Below are 25,740 nucleotides of genomic sequence, written 5' to 3' on the forward strand. Positions count from 1 at the left end.
GCCTCTCTTTCCAGTGATTATTAAATAATCCATTTTCCTATGGCTTTTAAAGTTTCCTTAGCATTATTTATCTTTTTTCCTTCTTCCTTCTCCTGCATCAAGAAACTTCCCCCTTCCTTATATTAATGTTTCCCTTTGTTTTCTACTTTGACTTTTTCCTTGTAAATTTGTGTGCTTCCATTTCCAGCTTTCAATGATGTTAAGGTTTTTGTTTGTTTTTTGTTTTTTTTTAAATAGATTCTTTGTTCTTGTTTCTTTCTATCTATCTATCTATCTATCTATCTATCTATCTATCTATCTATCTATCTAATCTATCATATTGGACTTTATATTCAGAATTAGAAGATATTAGCTCTTCCTTGATAGAAACTTTAATAAGAGTAAATACTGACAATTCCTCCATATTCTACCTATCTGCTCAATTTGGTATGAAGTTTTCCTTATTATTAAAAAAATTTGATAGAATATGGAGAAAGAAGGTTCTCTTACGAAAGGGCAATTTAACATTTAGTATATGATTTAAAATTTTGATGTATGTTTTTCAGCCAGGTGTTGCAGCCTAGCCCTTAATTCCAGCTACAGTTGAAGTTATAGCAAACAAACAAACAAAACAAAACAAAACAAAACAAACCACCAACAACAACAAAACAACACTGTAACTTCAAAGGTAACCTGAACAGAATAGTGAGACTCTGTCTCATAAAAATGCATTTTAAATTTCTAACAAATTTTAACATCAAGTTTAAAAAGAGTCTAAAACATCATTGCCTTTCTGGGAGTCTGTTGTGAATGACTAGTCCTTTTGAAAACCAAACCCAAACATTCCATAACTGGCATTAGATCGATAAAGCAATAGTTTTCATGAAGTTAAAAACATCATTCTAACATACACATAAAATGTGTGTCTGGAGAAGTTTAACTAAATGAGAGAGCGAGTGAGATGCTAAAGCCAGCTCAGCATTGAGGTTGTAGCAGGTGTTACTCTCAGCACTGAGCCACAACTTCCCAATTTATCAGGGAAAGATAAATTCTATGACTTTCTTCTTCATGGCCTAGGTTTTACTTCTCACATAAGAAACGACTTGTAATGCAAAAGCTTTGATCTCCAAACCATTGTTTTGTTTTTGTTTTTGTTTTTCCTGATGTGATACAAAGAACTGACTTTGAAAGTAAAAACTGGTACATTGTATTTGGTTTTCTTTCTCATTTTAATTGAGAAATTGTTTTCCAATGTTCCTTTTAGCCATGTAAGAAATCCCTTTATGTACATATTGCTAAGCCATACCATGTAGCAATCATACAGTTTTTATTCTTATGTTCACATATAAAGATTTTGGTAATTGTAAAAAATATTCCTTTTTCTTTCAAAAACTATGTTTTCACGATTATTATTTTCTAACATTCAAAAAATTTGAGTTTCACAACCAAAGAATGACAAGAACTTCTCTTAGCTTTCCCGAGTGTATAAGCCTCATGCATCAACAGTAGAATGTCTGTAAAGCAGTAAACCTTCCTAGTGCTGTGACCCTTTAATGCTGTTTCTCATGATGTGGTGAACCTCCAACCATAAAACTATTTTCATTGCTCCTATATAACTAATTTTGCTACTGTTGTGAGTCGTAATGTAACTGTTTGATATGCAGGATATCTGAAATACAACCACTGTGAAAAGGATCAATCCATCAACAGCAGGGTTATGACCCACAGGTTGAGAACCCCTGAAGTAGAGGAAGCATTTGATGAGATATTGAATTCCTAATTTACTAGGTGGTTTTCAGTTATTCTACTGTCTTTTACTATAGTAATTTTGCTGTCTGTTTATATATTAGTTACATTTTTTTCCCTTGCCACTCGTCCAAAGGCAGTTTTATGGAGGAAAGCTTTATTTTAGGGGAAAACGTGGGAAGGCAAGGCAACAGTGGTGACTTTGGGTGCCCAGTTAGCTTTCTAGCTATAAAAACAAATTCCCCTGGGACCAACCTCACTTGATACTGCTCCCTACATTCATGGAGAGTCTTCCCTTCTCAGGTATGAATTTCTGAAATGCCCTCAATAATACACCAAGAATTGTGTCTCCTAAACAATTCCAGATTCTCCAAGTTGACAATGAAAGTTAACCATCTCAGCTCAGCTTGCAAAGAAAACTATGGCTGACTTGAGATGGTCAGATATTCTTAACATGTCTTTTGAACTTCCTCTCTTGAAACTTAGTCACACATATTTCTGAAATGCAAAATGCCACCATATTTTACAACTCAAAGAGAGCCTTCATATTTATAAAAGACATGGTGCCATTCAGAGCCACCAAACTGAACAATCTCCAATGGGTTTGACAACTTTCCTTTTGAGACTAGACAATGGATGGTTGTCTTGTTTAAAGGTTTCAAAGTCTCTACACTGAAGAGTTAACATCATTGTTTTCTATATAATCCTAAGGGCTAAAAGATTTTATGTGTCTATCCTGTGGGACCATAAGTGATTCTTAATAAAATGAAAAATGTTTTAGCAGTGAAAATTACCAAGTCATCTTTTTTTTTTTTTTTGGTTTTTTTTTCGAGACAGGGTTTCTCTGTGTAGCCCTGGCTGTCCTGGCACTCACTTTGTAGACCAGGCTGGCCTCGAACTCAGAAATCCGCCTGCCTCTGCCTCCCGAGTGCTGGGATTAAAGGCGTGTGCCACCACGCCCGGCTGTTCATCTTTAATTAATACCTGTTTAAGTCTTTAAAACAAATGGAATTTTTCAGAACACATCCAGAGATAGTTCGAACTATCACTCATGAGAGCTGCTGTGTAGAGTCAGTCATGGTAGTCCATAACATGAGGTTGTGTCTGAGTTCCAGGCTCACACAAGAGATGTAAAGATTCAACAGATTTTTTAGGTTCAATTTCATTCTATAGGGAACTTTAGGCTATATAAATTTGTAATCATTATAAAGGTAGATTTTTTTTATGCCTTAGTGTAGACAGCTTCCCTCAAATAAATGAACTGTGGGTGACTATACTCCTTTGCTGTCTTTCTTCTGATAAAGAGTTTGCTAACAAATTAGCTCAAGGATTAAAATGTTTAGAAGTAAATAACATTCAAACGGGGTTAAAGGAAGCAGCTTAAGTGAGAGAACAAGAGTGTCTGGAGATAAATTATCCTTGTAAGCCAGCTTTAAATGATGGAGGGTCCCCAGGAACTTTATGTGGAAGATGATTATTAAGTCATTTCTGAGTCCATTGGAAATCCGTTTGAAACTGATAGAATATGCTACAGATGTTTGTCATCTTGCTCATAGAGAATGCTGGCCAAGACTAAGCTCTTCAGTTAAAACTCACAAAATTCATCTAGGGATTTAACATGCTCATGGCTACGTAGATACAGTAACTCATACCATCCCAGGTCCACTGTGCCCAAGCACTTGTCCAGTGCAACTCAGAAGAGAATAATGTAGGAATTAGAATCTTACTGTAACAGTTTGCAGTTAGAATTGTTAGTGTTAAATTGATTGGAGTGTGTGCCCAAGTGCTGGTACCATCAATACAGTAAAATAGTTAAGTTTAACAATACCAATAAACTCTCTGTGTATGAGACATTTTTGTTTACCCTTGAACCACTTGACGCTACCTCTGCATCTCTGTTTGGCTGTGGTCATATGTTTCAATGTAATACTCATTAAATGCTTCTGCATAGTGATGACTTTATTTGTTTTGTTATTCTAGTACACACTACACTGATATTTTGATAAGTTTAGGAGTAAAATGAATAATAAAATATTAAGGAAAAAACACAAAATACTAAATTCTATTATTTAGTACAATGAAACTGGCCTTCAAAATGCTGGTAAAAATTTTTTTTAAAACTTTACTCTTGATTTCTACACAATAATTCAAAGTGTAATAGGTAATTAAGTACTTTATTGATGATAACAACTTTAGGGAAATCTATAACATGGTAAAGCTTTACTTATATAAAGCTTTTTATAGTGTACCTGAGGCCCTGGATAATCAGCCCAGCCATTATATTCATATTCATTAAGTGGGAAGTAAAGAACAGCTTTACAACTTTAAGTACATAGTAGCTTTACTTAATGTCTCAGTTATAAAACATACCCAGGCTTTTAAAAGTAAAAACATTCATGTGATACCAAATCCTTACTAAAAAAACAATGAACCAACTCCTAAGAATTTTATTATTATTTTTCATGTCATCCTGTTGCTTGACATTTGGATATAATGTAGGGATATTTGATCAACAATAGTATGTGGAGATGAAAAACTATGTGTCTGTCCAATTATCATAGACTAGGAAAGGCTTTGGAGATGCATAGGAGAAATATTCATTTCATATGAGGATACCAGCCCCTTACCCCATCCTTTTGCTCTGGCAATCATTGACACCAAAATCTTAAAGATTACATCAGTAATAATGAGTATGTGCAGAACATTATAGTACAATATTAAAAACTATGTTAAACTAATAGACTTTGGCATTTAAGACACTGAATTATTTCTCCTCAAGAATAAAATCCTTATGATTGAATTTTTATCACTCAGAGTAGTTGTGAAGTACAGCTCTTCTCTCTCTCTCTCTTTTATTCAAAATAGACTTTTTCTCATCTAATATATCCCAACCACATTCTCCCCTTTCTTGTGCCATCCCAGCTCCTATCCCCAACTTCACTCTCCCCAAGATCCACTAGCCCTGTATAATTCCCTTCAGAAAAGAGCAGGTCTATAAGAGGCAATACTGAAACAGGACAAAGCAAGATACAAGACAAGGTAAAAGCCCTCTTATGGTTGCTAAATAATGCAGCCCACTAGGAGGAAAGGGTCCCAAGAACAGAATAAAGAGTCAGAGACACATATTTTAATTTCCTTTTTCCCCTCTCTCTCTCTCTCTCTCTCTCTCTCTCTCTCTCTCTCTCTCTCTCTCTCTCTCTCTCTCTCTCTCTCTCCCCTTTGTTTCAGTTCTTTCCAATCTATAAGGACTTTCATTGATTTTGTTTGTTCAGATTTTATTTTATTTGAAATACAGTATCAGTGTGTAGCCTTGGCTGGCCTGGAATTTGTTATGTTACCAGGGATCTTTCCTGCCCTTCAAAGGTACTGAGAAGTGACACAGCAAAGGATGAAGGCCAAAGGCTGATGATCTCTGGTCTTATAACTCTCTCTTACTGTTCTGGGGGCCAGAAGCTGATGGCCTCTGGAAATTTAACTTTCTCCTGCTATTCTGTGACCAAAAGCCACTGACTTCTGGCAATTAACTCCTGCTTATAAGATGCAGGGGATTAAGGAAAGAAGGTAATTACCTGAGTGTTGGGAATTGGATTTAATGCTTTGTCTTATTTTGGCTCCCCAAAAGCCATGCTTCCTTACTTGAGGGTCCCTGCCCCCAGCTGGCTTCAATTGATAAAGAACTGTCATACAGCCATTGGCTGGGCAATGATACATGACTCAGAGAGAGAAGGATCAGATTTAAGAGCTGCAGGAGAGAAACCATCCAGCAGTGTAGGTGGAAAGGGAATGCAGACCTATGGGGAGAGGCTCTCCAGAAGGTAATGGGGTAGCAGACATGAAATATAGTTTGGAAGGTGTTAAGCCAGGAATACTGGAGGGAAATGTATGCTAGTCAAGGGGAGAATTAGAAATGTTGAGCCATACACATTCCAAGCCATATAAAAATTAATCCTGCATGTGTGTGTCTTTCATTTGTGAATCCAGAGGGCTCTTGCAGGTGGCTGGCAGCGTGACCTGCCGGAAGCATAAAACAGTTTAACTAGTTCATCACTACACTTGGGATCTTTTTTCTCTAGATCAAGGGTCCCTTGATGGCCAGGCAAGAGGCTTGGAGTTCGTTAACTACAGAGAGAAAAGAAAAGAAAAGGAAAAAGAAAGAACAGAGGCACACATACTGGATAAAGTTGAAGAAAGCCACACCATCATTTTATTGCGGTTCTTAGTTTTTATAGTTTCTCAGGATAATTAGTTACATGGTTTTCTAAGCATTTTTACATGCCATAAGTTCATATAAGTTTAAAGCAATAATTCATGCCTTAAATAAAGTTTAAGGACTTATAACAGAATTGTTTACATGTCTTTCCATTAAGACTAGTATCTCACTAAACGTTATTTGTTACTATCCCCCATAAGTTCTTCATCAGTTTCAAGCAATAATTTTTACGTCACATGGTGGCCTAGTTTTTTCAGATGACAAATCATTTACATTACGTCTTATTAGTTTTGAAGTTTTGCATAGATAAGCTAGTCAATATTTTATTTTCTGTCCTTGTACCTAAAATAAATTGTCCATTACCAGTTTATGATCTTTAGTTACCAGATACTGATCTCACACCTAACCTAGAAGGAATGTTTTCTTTGCTTGTCAATTTGTTTCAAGTCTGCCTTCTTTCCCTAGTGAAATTAGCCCATGACACAGGAAGATTTACAAAGCTATATTTACAGCTTTTATTTTATAGGGGGCATGAAATTACCTGTATAAATTTAGGAATTCTATAAAATCATTATCAGAAATTATAAAATCATCCATTTATCTATACAACATTACTACATGAGAATACATCTTCATGTTGATCTGCCCAAGAGAGCAAGCTAAATGCCATGGAATGATTAGGCTGTGTAATAGTGGCATGAAAGGCATATCAGCTGAATAAAGCAGTCCTGGGATAAAGTTACTAAGGACCCTGCAACTCAGAACTCACCCATCATAGTCCATGCAAAATGATGGGCCATGTCCAGAAAATTCACTTGTATGCTTTAGCCTTTCCGAGATGTTTTTTTGACACTATATAGAACAGAGTGGCCTCTCCGCCTCCTGAGTGCTGAGAGTAAAGGTGTATACCACCACACCTCGCCCCAAATACAGATTCTCAAAGCCTCACCTACATACACTGCAATGTCTTTCATACTCTCATTTTTAGGCTTGACTTCTTAGATAAGATTTTAACTCCTAATTAATGAGAAGAAGCCCATCTTCTTCACACCCATAGAGATCTTCCTCAGATTCTTTTGAGAACAGCCATCGTTAATTTTATTACTTTTTTGACTGACACGTTGGGATGAGCAAAGCAGGAACCTGAAAGATCAGTTCTCATTAACAATCAGGGTCTTACCCTACTGCTAGTTAAGCGATAGGCTTGCTAATCCATGTGCCCAGTGATCCTAACATTGAGTTTGAACAGCATGTTCATCTAGTTTTAGGTATATTCTTTAGATGGTGGAGAAAAATTTGTCTTGGTCTTGTAGTAGATAGGGACATCTTTTTATGGAAGCCCTGGCATGCAAATGTCTACTCCAGTTATGGTTCCTTCCAGCTTCATTCCAGTGGTAAACTATATAGAAAGGCTGAGCAGCTCTCTCTGATGGTATCTTTAATGTTTTATCAACCACCATGTATATAATATAATAATTTCTAATATAATAATTTCTAATTTAAAGGCTTCCTTTATGGTCAGGCTATTTTCTGATGATAATATATACTATGCCTGAGCAGAGAATCAACAAGATATTTACAAGAAGCAAAGATATGATTGTTGGTATGGCTCTCTAGACATTCTCACATACTACCTTATATACCATAGGCAACTGCTAGCAACTATATTTTAAAAGTAAGACTTCCTAACTCATCTCCGTCTGTAACAAATCTTCATATGATTGCCACTGTAAAGTCCAGCATATAGAGTTGCCAAATATAAAGGAAAGTACCAACCATGCATGGTGGTACATACCTGTATTCCCAGTGATTCAAGAAGCAGAGGATGCATGTTCTAGACCAACCTAGGCAATTTTGTGAGACCTTGTATCAAAATAAAAAGTGAGAAAGGAGTTGGCAATGAAGCCCAGCTGTTGAATGATTACCTAATATGTATAAGGTATTACCTATAATACCTTATTATATATGGTATTATATATTACCTATAATACCATATTACATATGTATATGTATTACCTAATATGTATAAGGCCATACGCCCAACTCCTTGTACCTAATATAGAAAACTATAAATAGAAATCACATCGAAGAACCACCTGCCCAGTACATTCTTTCGAGTATTCAGAAGGCAGCCAGACAATCTGACATGTGCTTATCATTTTGACAGCAAATACACAGATAAAAAATACAACTCACACAGACTCTTGACTAGAACATGCTCATATAAAAAAGACATTGATGCATTTCCAATAACTTTTCCTTTATAGTAAAGATTAGTAATGAAAACATTCACTAGGGATATAGTAATGGGACAAAACTATCTATTAGCTGTGTGGGTAGAACAGTGGGAGAGTTTGTACATTTAATTAACATGATTCTGGTTTACTGGGAAATCATAATAAATCCCCAAATGTACATTATGTCAATAATAAAACAGTTATGAACCAAATCAAACTATGACGATAGTCCCTCAAGGTCTATCAGGTAATGTGTAAAAGTGGTACTAGAGCACAGGAGGAAATGAACATTTCTTTAGGTTGGATGTAAGGAAGCTTTGAGGATGAGTGTTAGTTGTATATTTAGGGTTGGTTGAACTTAGACAGGTCCATGAAGAGGTAAAGGAACGACAGACATGACATAGTTTGCAGCATAGTGTATTTGAGCACAGAGAAGAAAACCTCCAAACAATGGAACTTTCTTTTTCCTGACTGCCACACATTTTTTTTAACTTTGAGGAAAAAGGGAAGGAAAAAAAAAGTCTACTGAACCAATTGTTTCGGCTGTTCCTATGTGATCATAGCATTGCTTATATGGATTGTCAAGCAAGGAATGAGCTCATAAAAGGATATTAATGTGTCCTCTTTATTGAGCAAAGTAGAATTACAGAAAAGGTGATTTCAAAGGCACATGGCTCTTTCATTACAGCCTTCAGGGGCAATGTTTGATCACTGAAAACAGGCTGCTTTGTTCCAGTTTTCTCTGATGTTTGGCATTATCCTGAATACATATGCTCTGACTTGGAAAGTATCAGTCTGTAAAGATTTAATAGATTCGAGACTTGCATACTGAAAATACATGTATCCTGGTTAAAATTGAATAAAAACTACTTGAATATGTATGTCTATATATAAGCAAACATATTTCAGACACACATCTCAGTAAAAGTCTAAAAAGCAATCACACATACATGTTTATTCTGAGAATATGAAAGTTGCCTATTTTAAAAATTCATCATTGTATTAAAACTCAGGAAAACATATTTTAGGAGGTGTTATATTGGTAAGAGCAAAATATGAGAAACTTGCTTGTTTCAGGGATCTAAGTAGCTACATGCCCTTGTTACCTGTCACTGACACAATTTCTTAATTTTGATGACCCCTGAGCACAGGTGAGGATGCTGTGTGGCTGGTAGAGTGTTTGTCTCATAAGCCCAAAGCCCTTGGGTGAATCACTAATACCATGTAAGCTGGATGTGGTAGCACAAGATGTAATCCTGGCACCTGGGAAGCTAGAAGCAGAAAAATCATAAGTCTGTGGAATTCTTGGGATGCAACATGAGTTGAAGAGCAGCCTGGACTAAACAAAACATTTTCTAAGAAGAAAAAGAGAAAGAGGGAGGGAGAGAGGGAGAGAAGGAGGGAGGGAAGGGGGGGAGAGAGAGAGAGAGAGAGGGAGGGAAGGGAGAGAGAGAGAGAGAGAGAGAATAGTGAATACTGACTTTCCTATTTTGATAGAAACAAACAAAAAGGTAGTCACATGTTAAAGAAAAGTTTTCCATGTTAGCATTTGCATGATGTTCTTATCCTAATATTAATAAAAGAACTGAATAGCCTTTTATTATTAAGTAGAGAGATAGATGCTTAAAGAGAGACTAGAAGCTTTTCCTGCAGTGACTAAAACTCGTAATTTTGTTGTCATACAATTGCCTGGCTTCTTGCTCCTACAAATGGATATACAATTTTGCACAAATTTATCTCTTGAATTTTGCATCCCTTTGAACCTTTGAAAGAAGGTGACATTCCCAGTCAGTCAGTCGGCTATAAATCATATTGAAGAATAGACACTCATTGTACTGAAATTAAATTCAACACTTTCAGCTAAAAGGTGTTCAACTATATTATATCCTATTTCATATGATAAAGAAAAAATTTTCCTTAACACATGTTGCAATTCCTTTTGCTCCCCCTCTCCAACTCAGTGACATGAGGTTTTCTGTGGAAGGGTGGCACATTCTTCTCTGACTGCTTTTGCAGCGATCCCCAAACAGAGGCTATTTCAGTTGTTTACTTGCAGCCCAGACCAATGCTTTACAAACCTTAATGTGCTTATTAATCATCTGGGGATCTTGTTAAAAAGGCAGGCTCTGATTCAGCAAGTCTAGCTGAGATTCTAACAAGCTCCCAGGTGATATGGTGGACTAGGGTTTGGGTAGTTAATGTCTAGAGTACAAATGACCTCTTATTAAATTGGTATTTGTTCCCAGGCCCTGATAACTGGAAATGGAGATTCCTTAACTTTAAAGTTACTTCACATCAATGTTTTGTTCAGTGTAAAGTTAATTAAAAAAAATTGTATAATTTTGACTCTCTCCATTTATCCCTTCTTAAAAACAAAAGCAAAGCACTCCCCTCTCTAACTTTCCAGGTTAGGCCTAATAAACTTCTGAAAGTTTCCAGAAGTTTCTTTTTGCATCTTTGTGCCCTCCCAATGCTGTTCCCTTTGTCTATCCTTGTATCACGTGACTCATCCTTTGAAGCCCACATTGGCCGTAGTCTCCTTCTGAATTCCTTCAATTCCTTCTCCTTATCTTTTTCCTTTGGAAATAAATGCCTCTGAGACTTCACAACACCCTGCATTTCATATATATACTATGCCTTCTTCCTCTTCTTTTGAAATGGTCTGTGTACCTATTCACTCTTTGCAGGACCAGGCTTCTGTGGATCAGGAATCATATATATATGTATATTCCTGATATATATATATATATATATATATATATATATATATATATATATATATATATATTCCTGATACATACTTCCAATCATAAGGCGTAACATACTTGGTTTACTGACTGAGTGAAAAGGGTGTACTGTAATCATACAAAAATATAATGTAATATATTTGTCCCAGTGGACCTTAAACTTGAGTTGAAAATAATAAGAACTAAACTCATAAAAAGTTAAATACAATCTGGGTGGTGGTGGCGCATTTAATGCCAGCACTCAGGAGGCAGAGACAGGCGGATTTCTGAGTTCGAGGCCAGCCTGGTCTACAAAGTGAGTTCCAGGACAGCCAGGGCTACACAGAGAAATCCTATATTGAAAAACCCAAACCAAACCAAACCAAACCAAACCAAAAAAACAAAAAAACAAACAAACAAAAAAAAAGTTAAATACAGGATGATATAATAGTGGTATAAAATGTTAGTATGTGATTTATCATAGCAAATATGTGTTCTGAGGTGACTGACAAAATATTGCCATGTTTTTAAAAATTATTTATCTTATACTTCAGTTTATTCCATGAAGTACTTGAAACTTGTAACTCCATGTAGTAAGGTTAACTAAGGTATCAAAACATAAGTAGTTAAGAGAAAGGTATGGGAAATCTAAAGGGGGCTGTGGCTCAGATACAAAAAGCTCAAGCACCAGACAAACTAATCTTCAAGCTGATGTTCTCGGCACAGGATGGTACTGTTTACAGGTTCGACTTCTGCTCGGGAGGTTCAAGTCCACCTAGGCTGTTAGCAGCTCCCCTGTCCTCTAGCTTCTTGTTTTTTTTTTTAATAATATTTTTATTACATATTTTCCTCAATTACATTTCCAATGCTATCCCAAAAGTCCCCCATAGCGCCCCCCACTTCCCTACCCACCCATTCCCATTCTTTTGGCCCTGGCATTCCCCTATATTGGGGCATATAAAGTTTGCAAGTCCAATGGGCCTCTCTTTCCATTGATGGCTGACTAGGCCATCTTTCGATACATATGCAGCTAGAGACAAGAGCTCCGGGGTTCTGGTTAGTACATCATGTTGTTCCAACAATAGGGTTGCAGATCCCTTTAGCTCCTTGGGTACTTTCTCTAGCTTCTCCATTGGGAGCCCTGTGATACATCCAATAGCTGACTGTGAACATCCACTCCTGTGTTTGCTAGGCCCCGGCATTGTCTCACAAGAGACAGCTATATTTGGGCCCTTTCAGCAAAATCTTGCTAGTGTATGCAATGGTGTCAGCGTTTAGAAGCTGATTATGGGATGGATCCCTGGATACGGCAGTCTCTAAATGGTCCATCCTTTCATCACAGCTACGAATTTTGTCTCTGTAACTCCTTCCCTGGGTGTTTTGTTCCCAATTCTAAGAAGGTGCACAGTGTCCACACTTTGGTCTTCATTCTTCTTGAGTTTCATGCGTTTAGCAAATTGTATCTTATGTCTTGGGTATCCTAAGTTTTGGGCTAATATCCACTTATCAGTGAATACATATTGTGTGAGTTCTTTTGTGATTGTGTTACTTCACTCAAGATGATGCCCTCCAGGTCCATCCATTTGGCTAGGAATTTCATAAATTCATTCTTTTTAATAGCTGAGTAGTACTCCATTGTGTAAATGTACCATAATTTCTGTATCCATTCCTCTGTTGAGGGACATCTGGGTTCTTTCCAGCTTCTGGCTATTATAAATAGGGCTGCTATGAACATAGTGGAGCATGTGTCCTTTTTACCGGTTGGGAAATCTTCTGGATATATGCCCAGGAGAGGTATTGCTGGATCCTCCGGTAGTACTATGTCCAATTTTCTGAGGAACCGCCAGACTGATTTCCAGAGTGGTTGTACAAGCTTGCAATCCCACCAACAATGGAGGAGTGTTCCTCTTTCTCCACATCCTCGCCAGCATCTGCTGTCACCTGAATTTTTGATCTTAGCCATTCTGACTGGTGTGAGGTGGAATCTCAGGGTTGTTTTGATTTGCATTTCCCTGATGATTAAGGATGTTGAACATTTTTTCAGGTGCTTCTCTGCCATTCGGTATTCCTCAGGTGAGAATTCTTTGTTCAGTTCTGAGCCCCATTTTTTAATGGGGTTATTTGACTTTCTGGAGTCCACCTTCTTGAGTTCTTTATATATATTGGATATTAGTCCCTTATCTGATTTAGGATAGGTGAAGATCCTTTCCCAATCTGTTGGTGGTTTTTTTTGTCTTATTGATGGTGTCTTTAGCCTTGCAGAAGCTTTGTAGTTTCATGAGGTCCCACTTGTCAATTCTTGATCTTACAGCACAAGCCATTACTGTTCTATTCAGGAATTTTTCCCCTGTGCCCATATCTTCAAGGCTTTTCCCCACTTTCTCCTCTATAAGTTTCAGTGTCTCTGGTTTTATGTGAAGTTCCTTGATCCACTTAGACTTGACCTTAGTACAAGGAGATAGGAATGGATCGATTCACATTCTTCTACATGTTAACAACCAGTTGTGCCAGCACCATTTGTTGAAAATGCTGTCTTTCTTCCACTGGATGTTTTTAGCTCCCTTGTCGAAGATCAAGTGACCATAGGTGTGTGGGTTCATTTCTGGGTCTTCAATTCTATTCCATTGGTCTATTTGTCTGTCACTATACCAGTACCATGCAGTTTTTATCACAATTGCTCTGTAGTAGAGCTTTAGGTCCGGCATGGTGATTCCACCAGAGGTTCTTTTATCCTTGAGAAGAGTTTTTGCTATCCTAGGTTTTTTGTTATTCCAGATGAATTTGCAGATTGCACTTTCTAATTCGTTGAAGAATTGATTTGGAATTTTGATGGGGATTGCATTGAATCTGTAGATTGCTTTTGGCAAGATAGCCATTTTTACAATGTTGATCCTGCCAATCCATGAGCATGGGAGATCTTTCCATCTTCTGAGATCTTCTAGAATTTCTTTCTTCAGAGACTTGAAGTTTTTCTTATACAGATCTTTCACTTCCTTAGTTAGAGTCACGCCAAGATATTTTATATTATTTGTGACTATTGAGAAGGGTGTTGTTTCCCTAATTTCTTTCTCAGCCTGTTTATTCTTTGTGTAGAGAAAGGCCATTGATTTGTTTGAGTTAATTTTATATCCAGCTACTTCACCGAAGCTGTTTATCAGGCTTAGGAGTTCTCTGGTGGAATTTTTAGGGTCACTTATATATACTATCATATCATCTGCAAAAAGTGATATTTTGACTTCATCTTTTCCAATTTGTATCCCTTTGATCTCCTTTTGTTGTCGAATTGCTCTGGCTAGGACTTCAAGTACAATGTTGAATAGGTATGGAGAAAGTGGACAGCCTTGTCTAGTCCCTGATTTTAGAGGGATTGCTTCAAGCTTCTCACCATTTACTTTGATGTTGGCTACTGGTTTGCTGTAGATTGCTTTTATCATGTTTAGGTATGGGCCTTGAATTCCTGATCTTTCCAAGACTTTTATCATGAATGGGTGTTGGATCTTGTCAAATGCTTTTTCCGCATCTAAGGAGATGACCATGTGGTTTTTGTCTTTGAGTTTGTTTATATACTGGATTACGTTGATGGATTTCCGTATATTGAACCATCCCTGCATCCCTGGGATGAAACCTACTTGGTCAGGATGGATGATTGTTTTGATGTGTTCTTGGATTCGGTTAGCAAGAACTTTATTGAGGATTTTTGCATCAATATTCATAAGGGATATTGGTCTGAAGTTTTCTATCTTTGTTGGGTCTTTTTGTGGTTTAGGTATCAGAGTAATTGTGGCTTCATAGAATGAGTTGGGTAGAGTACCTTCTGTTTCTATTTTGTGGAATAGTTTGTGAAGAACTGGGATTAGATCTTCTTTGAAGGTCTGATAGAACTCTGCACTAAACCCATCTGGTCCTGGGCTTTTTTTAGTTGGGAGACTATTAATGACTGCTTCTATTTCTTTGGGGGATATAGGGCTGTTTAGATCATTAACCTGATCTTGATTCAGCTTTGGTACCTGGTATCTGTCTAGGAACTTGTCCATTTCATCCAGGTTCTCCAGTTTTGTTGAGTATAGCCTTTGGTAGAAGGATCTGATGGTGTTTTGGATGTCTTCAGGATCTGTTGTTATGTCTCCTTTTTCATTTCTGATTTTGTTAATTAGGATGCTTTCCCTGTGCCCTCTAGTGAGTCTGGCTAAGGGTTTATCTATCTTGTTGATTTTCTCAAAGAACCAGCTCCTTGATTGGTTGATTCTTTGAATAGTTTTTCTTGTTTCCACTTGGTTGATTTCACCCCTGAGTTTGATTATTTCCTGCCGTCTACTCCTCTTGGGTGAATTTGCTTCCTTTTGTTCTAGTGCTTTTAGGTGTGTTGTCAAGCTGCTAATGTGTGCTCTCTCTAGTTTCCTTTTGGAGGCACTCAGAGCTATGAGTTTTCCTCTTAAAAATGCTTTCATTGCGTCCCATAAGTTTGGGTATGTTGTGGCTTCATTTTCATTGAACTCTAAAAAGTCCTTAATTTCTTTCTTTATTCCTTCCTTGACCAAGGTATCATTGAGAAGAGTGTTGTTCAGTTTCCACGTGAAGGTTGGCTTTCTATTATTTATTTTGTTATTGAAGATCAGCCTTAGTCCATGGTGATCTGATAGGATGCATGGGACAATTTCAATATTTTTATATCTGTTGAGGCCTGTTTTGTGACCAATTATGTGGTCAATTTTGGAGAAGGTACCATGAGGTGCTGAGAAGAAGGTATATCCTTTTGTTTTAGGATAGAATGTTCTGTAGATATCTGCCAGATCCATTTGATTCATAATTTCTGTTAGTTTCACTGTGTCCCTGTTTAGTTTCTGTTTCCATGATCTGTCCATTGGTGAAAGTGGTGTGTTGAAGTCTCCCACTATTATTGTATGAGGTGCAATGTGTGCTTTGAGCTTTACTAAAGTTTCTTTAATGAATGTGGCTGCCTTTGTATTTGGAGCATAGATATTCAGGATTGATAGTTCCTCTTGGAGGATTTTACCTTTGATGAGTATGAAGTGTCCCTCCCTGTCTTTTTTAATGACTTTGGGTTGGAAGTCAATCTTATCAGATATTAGAATGGCTACTCCAGCTTGTTTCTTCATGCCATTTGCTTGGAAAATTGTTTTCCAGCCTTTCATTCTGAGGTAGTGTCTATCCTTTTCTCTGAGATGAGTTTCCTGTAAGCAGCAAAATGTTGAGTCTTGTTTGTGTAGCCAGTTTGTTAGTCTATGTCTTTTTATCGGGGAGTTGTGTCCATTGATATTAAGAGATATTAAGGAAAAGTAATTGTTGTTTCCTGTTATTTTTGATGTTAAAGTTGGCATTTTGTTCTTGTGGCTGTCTTCTTTTAGGTGTGTTGAGGGATTACCTTCTTGTTGTTTCTAGGGCGTGGTTCCTGTCCTTGTATTGTTTTTTTTCTGTTATTATCCTTTGAAGGGCTGGATTCGTGGAGAGATAATGTGTGAATTTGGTTTTGTCGTGGAATACTTTGGTTTCTCCATCTATGTTAATTGAGAGTTTGGCTGGGTATAGTAGCCTGGGCTGGAATTTGTGTTCTTTTAGTGTCTGTATAACATCCGTCCAGGATCTTCTGGCTTTCATAGTCTCTGGTGAAAAATCTGGTGTAATTCTGATAGGCTTGCCTTTATATGTTACTTGGCCTTTTTCTCTTACTGCTTTTAGTATTCTATCTTTATTTAGAGCATCTGTTGTTCTGATTATTATGTGTCGGGAGGTATTTCTTTTCTGGTCCAGTCTATTTGGAGTTCTGTAGGCTTCTTGTATGTTCATGGGCATCTCTTTCTTTAGATTTGGGAAGTTTTCTTCTATAATTTTGTTGAAGATGTTTGCTGGTCCTTTGAGTTGAAAATCTTCATTCTCATCCACTCCTATTATCCGTAGGTTTGGTCTTCTCATTGTATCCTGTATTTCTTGGATGTTTTGAGTTAGGATCTTTTTGCATTTTACATTTTCCTTGATTGTTGTGCCGATGTTCTCTATGGAATCTTCTGCACCTGAGATTCTCTCTTCCATCTCTTGTATTCTGTTGCTGATGCTCGTATCTATGGTTCCAGATTTCTTTCCTAGGGTTTCTATCTCCAGTGTTGCCTCATTTTGGGTTTTCTTTATTGTGTCTACTTCCCTTTTTAGGTCTAGTATGGTTTTGTTCATTTCCATCATCTGTTTGGATGTGTTTTCCTGTTTTTCTTTAAGGACTTCTACCTGTTTGATTGTGTTATCCTGTTTTTTTTTAAGGACTTGTAACTCTTTAGCCATGTTCTCCTGTAATTCTTTAAGTGAGTTATTAAAGTCCTTCTTGATGTCCTCTACCATCATCATGAGATATGCTTTTAGATCCGTGTCTAGCTTTTCCGGTGTGTTGGGGTGCCCTGGACTGGGCGAAGTGGGGGTGCTGGGTTCTGATGATGGTGAGTGGTCTTGGTTTCTGTTAGTAAGATTATTATGTTTACCTTTCGCCATCTGGTAATCTCTGGGGTTAGTTGTTATCGTTGTCACTGTTTAAAGATTGGAGCAGAAGCTGTGTTCCACTCACCAGCAGTCTCAAAATCCTGAGGCGGGGGTCGTGGGAAGCTGGCGGTACCCCGGTGCTGGTCCAGCCGGAAGAGGCCTGTGGTCCTACTCAGGCCGGTTTTCTGCTTCCCTAACTAATGCAGTCTCTGGTCCCGCGTGCAATTGGATTGGAGCAGAAGCTGTGTTCCACTCACCAGAAGTCTTAAGATCCTGTGGTGGGTGTTGTGGGTAGCTGGAGAGTGTCAGCCGACTCTGCGCCCTAGCTACCCTGGTGCTTATCTGACTGGAAGAGGGTTGTGGTCCTATGTAGGCCGGATTTCTCTCTCCCCAACCAGAGCAGTCTCAGGTCCCGCGTGATTGGACTGGAGCAGAAGCTGTGTTCCACTCACCAGCAGTCTCAAAATCCTGTGGCGGGGGTCGTGGGTAGCTGGCGGGTGTCAGGCGACCCTGAGCTCTAGCTTCCCCGGTGCTGATCCGGCCGGATGAGGCCTGTGGCCCTACTCAGGCCGGTTTCTGCTTCCCTAACTAATGCAGTCTCAGGTCCCGCGCGCAATTGGATTGGAGCAGAAGCTGTGTTCCACTCACCAGAAGTCTTAAGATCCTGTGGAGGGTGTTGTGGGTAGCTGGTGAGTGTCAGCAGACCCTGCACCCTAGCTGCCCCGGTCCTTTTCTGACCGGAAGAGCCTCTAGCTTCTTGTTAATATTAGGATAAGAACATCATACAAATGCTAACACAGAAAATTGCTTTTTAATGTGTGACTACCATTTTGTTTGTAACCACGAAAGTAACTACTCGCCATAGTCTCTCTGTTTTTGTCTCTTTCTGTCTCTGTTGCTCTCTGTCTGATGGACAGTTGTTTCTTTGGTTACCTAGTGGTGGCCACGCCTCTGTGTAAATGTCCCTATGCATATCAAGTCCCTTCAGATATCTTTGATTGTGATACATGTTGAGACACAGACATGATCAGAACATTTTGAAATAGGTGAAAATTCCAACTTTAGAAACATTTACAAAAACCATGAATGCTGTGAAAGGGTTATAATATCTTAGCAGACTAAACACTAAAGAAGAAAGGAAAAAAGAGAGTTTATTTTTCAAAAGAGAACAACTCAAAAAAGCAGACAAAACTAGCATTTTGTCCTTATAACCTTACATTTAGTATGGTCAAGAAGCTTTGAGCCACCACGGAGGAAGGGACAAATTGCTATCCTATTTGATTGCCTGCAGTTGTGTAATGTTCTTTACACCAGTTGTGAGTTACCCTTCATTTGTGACACAATTATATTTCAGGAAATATGCCGCGAGATCTGTTTAGACTAGTGCCGACTCTCCAGAACTATAGCCACTCATCTGTCTGGAGCTCAGATCTGATTGTTCCCCTGCCTGTTCTCCTTGTAGTAGGAGACACAGGAAGAACATAAATGAACAAAAGCCTTAACATTAGCATCTGGGATGAAAGGTTTGTCAAGGAGGCTGAAATCCTGAACCGAAGTGATTCTTTTCTGTTTTGCTGGGTTGGTCTGCCACCTATTGCCATAAAGGTATTGAGTATCGTCTCCAGCTTGTCAAGAAGCAACAGATAAAAATGGGCAAGAAAACTTAAAATCATGTTGATGACAAGAAGCAAATCTGAAAAATAAATAGGAAGCTGTTGGTATGAAGTCCTGGTATACACATTACTCAGACTTTGGGTCTTGGATTCCATTATAGCCTTGTTTGCAGTACATATTCAAACAAGGCTATAATTGCTGCTGACTTATACGGGCTAATTCTTTGACCTGGTAAAATGTACCAAATATTCTGGCTGGGGAGGGGTGTGTTTCCTGGTGCATGGTACATTTTTGATAGTCAGGTTAAATTTCTGTTTAGCTAAGGAAGAAACTGAGTAAGAACAGTTTAGAGGCAATGCACATCTGTTTTGTTCTTCACTGTTGAACCTTTTTTTTTTTTTTTAAAGTTTATTTTCTTTCTTCTCAGGGTCTGTTTATGAGATGTTTGGCAATGAATGCTGTTTGTCAACAGGAGAAGTGATTAAAATCACCGGTCTCAAAATTAAGAAGATGATGGCTGAAATCTGTGAGGGCGCTATTGGAGGTTCTGAGTCTCTGAAGCCTTTTGAGCTGCCCATGAATTTTCCAGGTATAGTCGATTGCATCTACTTCACAGAAAACAGAAATGATAGCTTTCCATATGAATATAATAGTGGTCATTTCTCTGTTGTTTTAAAAAACAAAAATCCTAGCTGTTTGATTTTAGCACATGAAGATTTAAGAGCCAGGAGTTGTGGTGAAAGCCTCCTTGCTCAGAGAGGCCAAGAAAGCACCCAGCTGATCTTCCTACTCCACCAGCATCCTAGAAGGAAAAAGTTCTTTCTTCTCCTTCATATTGTCTTAAATACCTCCCAGCTTAAGATCCCTACTTTCTGTTTACTTATATTCACTCTCTGTCCACTGGTCGAGACAGGGTTTCTCTGCATAGCCCTGGCTGTCCTGGAACTCACTTTGTAGATCAGGCTGGCCTCGAACTCAGAAATCCTCCTGCCTCTGCCTCCTGAGTGCTGGTATTAAAGGCGTGTGCCACCACGCCTGGCCAGCTCTGACTCTTAACCTAGACTTTATTTAGCTCTTGGATTAAAGGAATGTACAAGGGCTGAGCCACACTACAAAGTTTTACCAGTTCACAATCTGATCAAATGTGATCAAATATCCTGCAATGTTGCATACTGGCCCGTGGCCAATATCAACTGGGTAAACCTGGGAGGCAGGCTGGGGCTGAAAAAGATGTAGACTGCGAGAGATTAATGGAGACCAAGAGATCGTGCTTATAAGGGGGAAGGCCTATCCCCCACCCCACCCCCCACCCCAACCATGCCAGGCTTCTTGATGTATTGTTGCCAAGTTGTTAGCACTAGTCTGCCAGCTCCACATTTGGTGCCTGGAGCCATTTCGTCAGCTCTGGTCGCCAGGCTGGCCCCTCATTCAGGAAATTCTCAGGAAAACAGGTTTAGCCTCTCAGCAGGTAGCAGAAGAGCAGGGCAGTTGTCACTTCAAAAAGAAGCCCAACAAGTCGGAAAGCTGCAGCTTACCTCAGTGGCGGCATGGTCTATACCAGCCCCACACTGCAACATTTCTCTTGTTGTTGTTGTTGTTGTTGTTGTTGTTGTTGCTGCTGCTGCTGCTGCTGCTATTGTTTCTCACCAAGTAATCCAGACTGACATTGAACTCAAGAGTGTCCTGCCTGGGCTGCTGAGTGCTAGAATTACAAGTTTGCAATGGTGCTAACTTCGCAAACTAGGCTGTGTGTTGTGTGGGTTGAAGAAGGTAAGATTCCTATAGGTCAATCAATTCCATATCTACAAAGGACAAACTGTTATGCATTTTCTTTCTTCTTTTACTAGGAACTAGTCATTTTAGTTAACAAATAACTATTTAGTGTTTCTTTAAAGTTACTTTATTTTTAATTGTTACATAGCAACATAAACACATTAATGAAGTAATGTAATATTTTCATAGTGCATCTATACATAATATTTAAATAGAGATAAATATCCATGTCTTATCATTTATTTAGTTTTTTTCTTATGGTGAAAATTGTAAGAACCTATCAGCTTTTTCGAAATGTACAATTTATAATCGTTAACAGTAGTTACTTTACTGTGCAATAACACCCAGAACTGCTGTTTTCCAGAAGTGCGTTTTGCCATGTGTATCTCTAGATGGTTGAATGAGAGTCAGGAAATCTGTTGAATGTGTATGATTCCAGTACTTTGAGATAGGAATATCATGACTTCAAGGCCAAGCTGGACTATATAACAGGACCCTGCCCATATATCCCTCTCCAATAAAATGATAAAAATAAATCAAACTACATTTTCATGAAGTATATAGAATCATATAGCGTTACATAAACATATCCATTCTACTATTTAAATAGTCACTTGCCTTTCTTGCTGTGCACATGATCTCACTGATGTGGTTGCTCCTTTTTTTCTAGGTAAGGATACCAAGGTTTCCAACACCTACAGGTTCCAACCTGTAGGAACTGGTTGCCCTACATCCTACTCATATATATTTTTCTAATGTTCCTGTTGTGCTGAGTTTGCAGAAACCCCAGGAATCCACCAGAAATTGTGATACTGATGTAATAAACAAAGAGAGTTTTTATTATACAAGTGTGGACCCAGATCACAGTCCTTTTTACTCCATAGGTTAGGAGAGTGACACTTGAGTCTAGGGATTATATATATATATATATATATATATATATATATATATATATATATCACATGACTGGGTAGAGGAAAAGGAGTGCCGTCCTTCAAACCTGATAACATTTGTTTAGAGAGAAGCAATATCCAGCAGCTGGAGAAGGACCTTTTTGAGCTAGGAAGAACTAACTCATTCCATTATAGGAGGCCAGCATGTTGTTACAAAGTGGTCAAAGCTGTCTGGGAACACTTAATTGTCTCTTTCTCATAGCTCAAGAGTGGGCTTTATCAATCAAGGATAGTAACTCTTGCATCTTTAGAGCCATCTACACCGGAAAAAAGCTATTGGTTAGAATTATTACAAAAAAGGGAGTGTAATGTTAAGTGCCAGACACAGAGGCCAGGTTGGGCTCCCCTTTGTCTGCCCTGTTCAAAAGCCATAGGTGGGTTAGGGAAAGGCGATACTGGTCATTCTGGCTCAGTATAGGGACAAGAGAGTGCAGGATTTAATTCGCAGAAGTGAGGGCAGGTTACCTGTGTCTCTTTACTCCTCCCTCTGCTAGTAACTTTAGAGGCCAATCTTGGTCTTTCCGAAATCTGGGTTGTCTGTGCTAATTTGTTAATACTGTAACCTCATTATCATCAGTTGAATAGTTCCCAGCCTCTGCTTCATATATTGACAAAGCTTATTGATAATGTATTGATAATGTATGGCCCAAAATTGAGGAGTCGTAAAATGATGATTAGAGGTCCCACAAGAGTGAAGATGAGAGTTGCTAACCAGGGGAGGAATTGAAGAGCGAGTGGTACCAACTCTTGGAACTTTCCTGTTCCCTTTGGCACCTATCTATACTCTCTCTGACTTTGGCTAATGATTTTCGAATAACTTCAGAATGGTTGACATAGAAACAACAGTCCTCACACAAAGTGGCTCATAGCCCTCTTAGTAGCAGAAACACTGAGTCTAATCCCTATCCATTTTCTAGTACTGCCTTTGCCAAAAAGTCCATGTTATGCTACAAGTGTGAGATGGATTTTTCTAGGTGTTGGATACGTTTATCTATGTCTGACTCTAAGTTATTGTAATTCTTTTTCTGTAAAGTCAGTGTAGCTATCACAGTGCCTGCTCTGGTTAGTCCTGTCCCTAGGATTACAGCTAAGGTTAAGGAGATGGGTTCCCTTTTCTGTCTCATGAGGTCTCTTTCAACATGTCCTACCAGAGTTCTCAGCACTGTCTTTTCTGAATAGTGGGCTATACAGCGTACTAACTGGACTAGAATATAGAACTCTTTGAAGGTAGAGGTTAAGGACCTCTCCATGCACACATGGGGTCAGTCCCATTGAACAAGACCACCATGTTTGTTCTGGGGGAATAGTCTATTTGGAATGAATGGTGGGATTGGTTTAATTGCAGAGGTGCTGTTGTAACAGAGGGACCTTCCCCAGGGAGGTACCTTGCCCTGATATGGTCTACAAGGTTAAAGCTGGACCTTCTTGTGACCATCTATATGTAGTATCTCTTTTAGACACATTATATCTAGCTATTAATGTAATGTTTTCATAAAAGGGGGTCTAGCCTTATAACATTACCAACAAGAGGTGGTAAGTTCTGGTTGGGAGACAGTTAAATTTGGAAGTTCTTTAACATTATTGACTGGAGGGGGTCTACTGGTTCTATGTGTTTCAGGAAAAGTTCTGGAACTGAAGATCCCTGCAATTGGGTGACTAGGAATAAAGTAGTCACTAGTCAGAGGGATGGTATTAACACAGGTTTGGGGGTTGTCAAAGCCTGATTTGGTCTTTCAGCTATTGGCAGAGGATTTGCAATTGGCCTCATCAAGAGTCTAACATAAAAACAATCTTGGGTTGCTGCCTATGACAATGTGAAGCTGGTGGCCACATGATAAGGTCTTCTTTGACACCTCCACTCACGGTACCCTGTGACTGGTGTTTCGTGTCCCCAAGCAACACAGTAGAACTGTTCAGGACCCCACCCGTGGCAGCTCTTTCCCCACCCCACGACATATATAAAAAGTCTCAACTACACTTGGGGTATGAATCTCGTAAAGTCTGTTAAGTGTCAGGCCATGAGTTATCAGCCAGCCAGCACAAATCAAAGGCCAAATATGGAAGCCAGGGTGTCCCAAGTAGCCTCTGCATACAGGCTAGTTGGAAATGATATAGCCAGTCTCAGGATAGGTCAACAGGCTTATGTGGGTTAGGAGCTGTAGTACATATAGTTAACAAAAACAGTAGGCTCAAGACCAGGTTAGTTTTAACTTGAAAGGATTGGTGCTCTTTTGAACTTTCCATTTCGGCAACTGTGGAATCTGGCATTCTTCCTCCAGGAAGGGGGAATCAAAGGTCCTTTCCATCTGGGCTCCAGCATGTCCAGGGAAATCTCTGAATGTAGACCCAGTCTCTTGGCTGAAACTTGTGTGGTTCCGGATTTGGGCCTGCTTCATAAAGGGCATACAATTTGGATCAAACATACTTGTGAGTCCACTTGATTGCTCTGGTCTTAGTTATTAATTTATCATCTTTTAATTTTGTAATAGTTGTCAACTGAAGGTTAGGTACAATGGGGGTTGGGACACCATATTTAATCTCAAGGGGTTAATCCCATTCAATAAGGAGAGTTCCTCACCTGATACAGGACGAAGGGAAGGAGCGTTGCATCTCCCAGTCTCCACCAGTCTCCATGATCAATTTAATTAAGGTCTCTTTTAATGTTTTGTGTATCTTTTTTATCTGTCTTGAATTTTGGGGTCAGTATGTACAATGTGATTTTCAGTCTGCTCCATTCAATCTTGTTACATCTTGGCTTACCTTGGACACAAATGTTGGTCCATTGTCTGACCCTATCATATAGGGAATCTACACCTGGGTGAGATAACCTCTAGCAGCTTCTTAGCTACTACCTTTGTAGTAGTCTCAGTCTTTATTGGAAATGTTTCTGTCCTTCTAGGGCTACCTTGTATAGTCTATATTCAGTCTCAGAGGCCAAGTCAAGTGTCAACACCTGGATCAGATCACTGTTCTGACCTATTAACTGGACTTTCCCAGGTTTAAAATGTATGTGGGCCCTCATTTTAGCTAGGAGATCTCTCCCCAGTAGGGGGTAGGGGCACTCAGGGATGACTATGAGTGAATGGGTTACCATCCCATTCTCAAGTCCACTGTTCTTCGGGTAGTACATGAATATTATTTGGTGCCTGTGTTCCCTTAGACCCAGGACTTCTTAGTAGAGAATGGCCCTTCAGCCTTTACAAGCACTGAAGGTTAAGCTCCAATATCCACCAGGAATTCCAGAGGCTTTCCCTGCACTCTAAGGGTTACCCTGGCTTGGGGAAGGGGTCTGTTCTCCGACTCTCTCAATCTTTTGTTTTTTCTTGGTGACTATAGTCTTATTCTTTGGCTTTCTCTTTGGGTATTCTCTAGTCCAGTATCCTTCTTACTTACAACAGGTGCAATGGTTCTTAGCTAAGATTGGTTGACAACCTTTTCTAGGCTTTTTCCCCTCAGCAATATTTTGAAGTTGGCACTTCCTTTCTCTCTAATTTGGATTACTATTGGCAAGAAGGACTTTGGCTAGATCTCTGTTTATTAGCTTCTCTGTCTTAATCTTCTTTTCATCAATAGTCTCCCTACTATACCTTCTCCACAACCTCCACTAAATCTCTCAATGATTTCTCTCTCTTAGTCTTTCTAACTTCTGAAACTTCCTTCTGATGGCTGGGTGCTGACTGATTTATAAATGCCAGCGCTACTGTGTTAGAATTCTCAGTCTCCTCAGGGTTTAGGTGTGTATAATGGCAGAACGTGTCCATAAGCTGCTTGAGAAACTCTGTTGGGCCTTTATCATCCTTTAGTCTGACATCATAAACCTTAGCCAAATTTGGGTTGATGAGTGGCTGACCTGAGACCTGCCATTAGAGGTTGGTGATAGACTCGGAAATGCTCCCACCCTTCACCGGTATTGTAGCCCCAAGCGGTCTCCTGAGGGGAAATCTTTTGTCTATGTCAACAGGGTTCTGGGGTGGAGTGCCCTTAGGACTTGGAACATTCTTTGGACCTCCAATATGATG

At 39.0% G+C, this 25,740-nt stretch overlaps 1 protein-coding gene across 1 annotated transcript in view; it reads left to right on the top strand.

The window, feature by feature from the left end:
- Themis (thymocyte selection associated) overlaps nt 1–25,740 on the top strand; it is a 224,716-nt gene that overhangs the window by 37,089 nt on the left and 161,887 nt on the right. The window contains exon 2 of the mRNA XM_021174738.2: nt 19,423–19,584. Coding sequence (XP_021030397.1) covers nt 19,423–19,584 — 162 coding nt within the window. The remainder of the gene's footprint in view (nt 1–19,422; nt 19,585–25,740) is intronic.

The sequence above is a fragment of the Mus caroli genome, unplaced genomic scaffold (genome assembly GCF_978045245.1).
Source record: "Mus caroli unplaced genomic scaffold, Mus_caroli_1 scaffold_9, whole genome shotgun sequence".
In the NCBI taxonomy this organism is placed as follows: domain Eukaryota; kingdom Metazoa; phylum Chordata; class Mammalia; order Rodentia; family Muridae; genus Mus; species Mus caroli.